The 5,777-nt window shown below is 42.6% G+C and overlaps 1 protein-coding gene across 1 annotated transcript in view; it reads left to right on the top strand.

Moving 5' to 3' along the window:
* The window catches only part of LOC123962231 (L-fucose kinase), a 15,223-nt gene that overhangs the window by 1,239 nt on the left and 8,207 nt on the right, over window positions 1-5,777 (top strand). The window contains exons 2-7 of the mRNA XM_046038262.1: window positions 684-835; window positions 1,160-1,210; window positions 2,345-2,470; window positions 2,579-2,651; window positions 2,819-2,916; window positions 5,230-5,310. Of these exons, the coding sequence (XP_045894218.1) occupies window positions 684-835; window positions 1,160-1,210; window positions 2,345-2,470; window positions 2,579-2,651; window positions 2,819-2,916; window positions 5,230-5,310 (581 nt within the window). The remainder of the gene's footprint in view (window positions 1-683; window positions 836-1,159; window positions 1,211-2,344; window positions 2,471-2,578; window positions 2,652-2,818; window positions 2,917-5,229; window positions 5,311-5,777) is intronic.

Genomic DNA, 5,777 nt, shown 5'->3' on the forward strand with positions numbered 1-5,777 from the left:
CACCAGTGCTGTCTCTGTGCTATGATGAGCTCTAAATCCTGACTGAAAATCCTCAAATAAACTATTGCTCTGTAGAAAGTCACACAGCTGTTTAGCAACTGCTTTCTCCAGAACCTTAGAGAGAAATGGAAGGTTAGATATAGGTCTATAGTTGGCTAAAACATCCGGATCAAGTTTGGGCTTTTTCAGAAGAGGTTTAATTACAGCTACTTTAAAGTACTGTGGTACATAGCCTGTTGATAGAGATAGATTGATCATATCTAGTATAGAAGTGCTGACTAAGGGTAAAACTTCTTTAAGCAACCTAGTCGGGATGGAGTCTAAGAGGCAGGTTGATGGTTTAGATGAAGAAATTATTGAAGTTAGTTGGTAAGGTGAAACACAAACACATGTACAGTTGCTAAAATACTGAGGTACTTGTACTTTACTGGAGTAATTCCATTGAATGCACCTTCATACTTCTACTCTGCATCAGAGGGAACATTTAGCGTTTGTTAATGATTCAGATCAGCGCAACACATTGATGTATAATTATAGACGAACTAGCTGTGAGCTCCTTAAACTCACCTGCTGCAGCATTAAGAGGACAAACAGCCTCATCCAGGATTAACCACTAATACATATATATATATAAATGCGTGTGTATGTATATATATATATATACACACGTGTGTGTGTGTCAGAGCTGGAGTTGCGGCAGCAGCGTGGCTCTCTCTCTCAGGGTGCATTGGTTTTGACTGTGCGGGACCGGCAGGAGCCGCTGGGCAGCGGGGGGGCGACGCTGAATGCTCTGCTGGTTGCAGCTGAACACCTGAGCAGCAGAGCCGGACACACGGTGAGTCTCCGCAGCCCCCCCATTACCCCATACTGTGGAAGCATACAGGCGATCATGCAAACTTGAAAATGAAAATGTAATCCCACAATAACATTATCATTTTCCACACAAAAAGTTTCAGTTTTGAATGAGAAATTACTTTAATTACTTTTAAAAACAGATTCATAACTTGACAAATGAAGAATTGAATAATTAACTAATCATTTAAACTATTTTATATCCTGTTGGGTCGTTTTATTTTTTACAGTGCGTCCCGTTTTAAAAGTCCTTCATTGTTTAATTCTTTAACATCTTGAATACGCGTTGTTTCCTTCTTTGGGTTAGGTGGTGACAGCTGACGTCTTGGATGATGCTCATGTCCTCATCCTGCACACGGTGAGGCCAGCAGCCATACTGGCGTGTAGCAGCAGCAGCCGCTGCATGTAGCATATAGCATGTAGCAGCAGCATGTAGCTTGTAGCAGCAGCCATGGCGGCATGTAGCAGCAGCTGCAGCAAATAGCATGTAGCAGCAGCAGCTGATGCATGTAGCATGTAGCAGCATGAAACATGTAGCAGCAGCTGCAGCATGTAGCAGCAGCCATGGCAGCATGTAGCCATGGCAGCATTTAGCAGCAGCCATGGCAGCATGTAGAAGCAGCCATGGCAGCATGTAGCATGTAGCAGCAGCTGCAGCAGCATGTAGCAGCATGTAGAAAATAGCTGCAGCATGTAGCGGCAACATGTAGCATGTAGCAGCAGCATGTAGCATATAGCTGCAGCATGTAGCATGTAGCAGCAGTACGTAGCAGCAGCATGTAGCATATAGGTGCAGCATGCAGCATATAGCTGTAGCATGTAGCAGCGTGTAGCAAATAGCTGCAGCATGTAGCGGCAACATGTAGCATGTAGCAGCAGCATATAGCTGCAGCATGTAGCATATAGCTGCAGCATGTAGCAGCAGCATGTATCAGCAGCATGTAGCATGTAGCATGTAGCAGCAGTATGTAGCAGCAGCATGTAGCATATAGCTGCAGCATGCAGCATGTAGCAGCAGCATGTAGCATGTAGCAGCAGCATGTAGCATGTATTAGCATGTAGCATGTAGCAGCAGCATATAGCTGCAGCAGCATGTAGCATGTAGCAGCAGCATGTAGCATATAGTTGCAGCATGTAGCAGCAGCAGCAGCATGTAGCATATAGTTGCAGCATGTAGCAGCAGCATGTAGCATTTAGTTGCAGCATGTAGCAGCAGCATGTAGCATATAGCTGCAGCATGTAGCAGCAGCATGTAGCAGCAGCATGTAGCATTTAGTTGCAGCATGTAGCAGCAGCATGTAGCATATAGCTGCAGCATGTAGCAGCAGCATGTAGCATTTAGTTGCAGCATGTAGCAGCAGCATGTAGCATATAGCTGCAGCATGTAGCAGCAGCATGTAGCTGCAGCATGTAGCATGTATTAGCAGCAGCTGCAGCCATTCTGTCTTAAACACCTGGTTCCAGCTCATGCAGCTGTTGTTTCCTCCTGCAGGGCCGTGATTTCCCCTGGAGCTCCTGCAGCCGAGCGTTCTGCTGGCTGCCCCGAGAAAAGCCCGACCAAAGAGTCCAAGCTCCGGTCTGCTGTCTGGACCTGCTTCTGGACTGCCTCAGTAACCAGGTCTGATCAGGTCTCCCTCACGGAGAGCGGAGTCATTGTGGGTAAATAAAGGAAGATACGTGTTTTTATCATGATGAGTGTGATACAGGTTTTTCTCTGTTGGACCAGGTCTGTGCTGGTTCTCCTCCCGGGGTTTGGGTCTGCAGCACCGACATGATCCTCACCATCCCTCCTGACTTTGGTTAGTCTGTGATCAATATCTGGTTATCATCACGTAACATCCAGCAGCCTATCAGCTGTTCAGTCTGTCAGAGCCGTGTCACACCTTCAGCCAATCAGAATCCATCCTTATAATTTCATGTTTTAGAAATGATCATACCCTCCTGCTGAAGTCTGTGTGTGTGTTAGGTTTGTCCTGGGAGGGTTTCACTGGTGTCCGGGTGTTGGCGTTACCGGGAGACATCTTCTACGCAGCCAATCACGGCGTCTACCTGTCCGACCACCAGGTGCTCTCTTTATTTGACCTTCTGTCTCTGCACCTGTCTCTGTAGCCTCTGAACTTCTATCCACCAGAGCCTGCAATGAATCTGTCTCCTTCTTCACAGACAAAATTCAAACAATTAGACAAACAATCAGTGTCTCCATGTCAGTCACAGGATATGTCTTGTCCCTGTGTCCACTTAAAAACAATTCATATAGCATGAGACAGTTTGATTCTATTAACCATAAAAACCTGAAGCAAATAATATCTGAAAAATCTGAAATCCTCCTCATGCTGCCAACAAGTTTTTTCTAAAATGTTTCTAAATGCATGGCCTCAGAGAGGCTACTCTTAAAAAAGAGCAATCTAGACAAGTCACTAATGAGCCATTACAGGCCCATATCAAATCTCCCATTTTTAAGTAAAATCATTGAAAAAGCTGTTTTTCAACAGCCATTTAAACACTGACAGTGGCAGAATTTCAGTCTTAGTATTATTGGATCTCAGTGCTGCATTCGACACGGTCGACCACAACATATTACTAGACAGACTTGAAAACTGGGTTGGACTTTCTGGCACAGTACTAAACTGGTTTGAATCCTACTTAAAGGACAGGGACTACTTTGTGTCTATAGGTAATTACTCATCTGAGCTGACAAAAATGACATGTGGAGTTCCCCAAGGCTCCATTCTGGGACCTCTTTTTTTTAACATTTACTGATTATTATGATTATTATCAGATTATGAAAAACAACAAAATATGTTACCATAATTATGCAGATGACAAACAGATTTACAAACAGATTTACATGCTTGTATCATCACCAGGGGATCATAGTCCCCTGGTGATGATACAAGCACTGAGTAACTCTATTGAACAGGTCAACGATTGGATGTGCCAAAATTTTCTTCAGTTACACAAAGATAAAACTGAAGTTAGAGGAACGATTGAAGATCAGTGCTCAGCTTCAGTCTGTAATATTAAGAACCACAAATCAAGCCAGAAATCTTGGTGTAGTCATGGACTCAGACCTGAATTTGAGGAGCCATATTAAGACAATTACAAAGTCAGCCTACTATCACCTGAAGAATATATCATGGATTAAAGGACTTATGTCTCAGCAGGACCTGGAAAAGCTTATCCATGCATTTATCTTCAGTCGACTCGACTACTGTCACAGTGTCCTTACAGGGCTCCCTAAGAAATCCATCAGACAGCTGCAGCTGATTCAGAACGCTGCTGCTCGAGTCCTCACTAAGACCAAAAAGTGGATCACATCAGTCCAGTTCTGAGATCTTTACATTGGCTTCCTGTATGTCAAAGAATTGATTTCAAAAAATCCTGCTGTTAGTTTATGAAGCACTAAATGGTTTAGGGCCAAAATACATTTCTGATCTTCTGGTTCGTTACGAACCATCCAGACCTCTCAGGTCGTCTGGGATCAGGTCTGCTTTCTGTCCCCAGAGTCAAAACTAAACAAGGAGAAGCAGCGTTCAGTTATTATGCTCCGTATATCTGGAACAAACTCCAAGATAACTGCAGGTCTGCTGAAACTGTCAGTTCTTTTAAATTTGGACTGAAGACTTTTCTTTTTACCATTGCTTTTAATTAAATATTTAAGATTGATAACTTAAACTGCACTGTAACTTTTACTGTCCTGTTTTCTTTGTCTTTGTTTTTAGATATTTTATATATTAAGCTTAGACTGCTCTATTGATTCTGCCATCTCAAACGGCTGATCCTCAGTTAACAGAGCCGAGTAGAATTACAAGGATTAGAGTCCCTGTTTTGTCCGCTGTTAACTTGTTGACAGGGCCCGCTGTCAACCGCTTTTACCAGAGTTTGTACCGTGGACAATCTGGATTTACAGTGACGACTGTATCTAAAGAAGGGTTAGAGTCCCCAAGTGTTAAAGGGTTAGAGTCCCCTTAGGGTTAGAGTCCCTAAGTGTTAAAGGGTTAGAGTCCCTAAGTGTTAAAGGGTTAGAGTCCCTAAGTGTTAAAGGGTTAGAGTCCCTAAGTTTTAAAGGGTTAGAGTCCCCTTAGGGTTGGAGTCCCTAAGTAACTAAAAGGGGTATAGAGTGGGAGATGGGGAATCAAAGGAGTAAAATAAGCAAAGGTGGGAGACCTGCCTGTTTTTATTTTCTATTTAACTTTTAAACTTTTTATATTTCCCTGTTGCTTTTATGTTTTATGTAAAGCACTTTGAATTACCTTGTTGAAATGTGCTATACAAATAAACTTGCCTCTCCTTTCACTTCCTCATGTCACGTGCTGAATGATCGCTGCTTTGACCAACCCTGGGTGGAGCTGAAGGTGTGTTTGTTTTCTCTCCCAGGGTCGAGTCAGGGACATCATCTACAGGGGAACGCAGGAGCAGATTCAACAAGCAGTGATGCCTGATGGGAAAGTGCCGCTGGTGCGTCCTCCTTTCTTTCCTCGTGCAGTAAAATCAAACGCAACTCCTGAGTCTGAAAGGGTCTGAGAAGCCCACATCATACAGCAGCTCCCACGTCAATACCTCGCCACAATTAACCCTTTAAACAATATCATCGAATAAGGACCAACAACCGATAGTAGTGGTACTATTAGTATTTTCCTTCAGAGTTTTACTCTTGTTTTGGAGGTAAAACCTCCTCCTGAACGGAGCAGATCTTCTGATGTACCATCACATTGTCTGTGTGCCGACTCATTCATAGTTTCAGATCTTCACCCATCAAGCAAAATGTTTTTAAAGGTAGTAATATATATATATACATACATATATATATATATATATATATATGTATGTATGTATGTGTGTATGTGTGTGTGTGTGTGTATATATATATATATATATATATATATATATATATATATATATATATATATATATTTTTTTACAGT

The sequence above is a fragment of the Micropterus dolomieu genome, linkage group LG22 (assembly GCF_021292245.1).
Source record: "Micropterus dolomieu isolate WLL.071019.BEF.003 ecotype Adirondacks linkage group LG22, ASM2129224v1, whole genome shotgun sequence".
NCBI lineage: Eukaryota > Metazoa > Chordata > Actinopteri > Centrarchiformes > Centrarchidae > Micropterus > Micropterus dolomieu.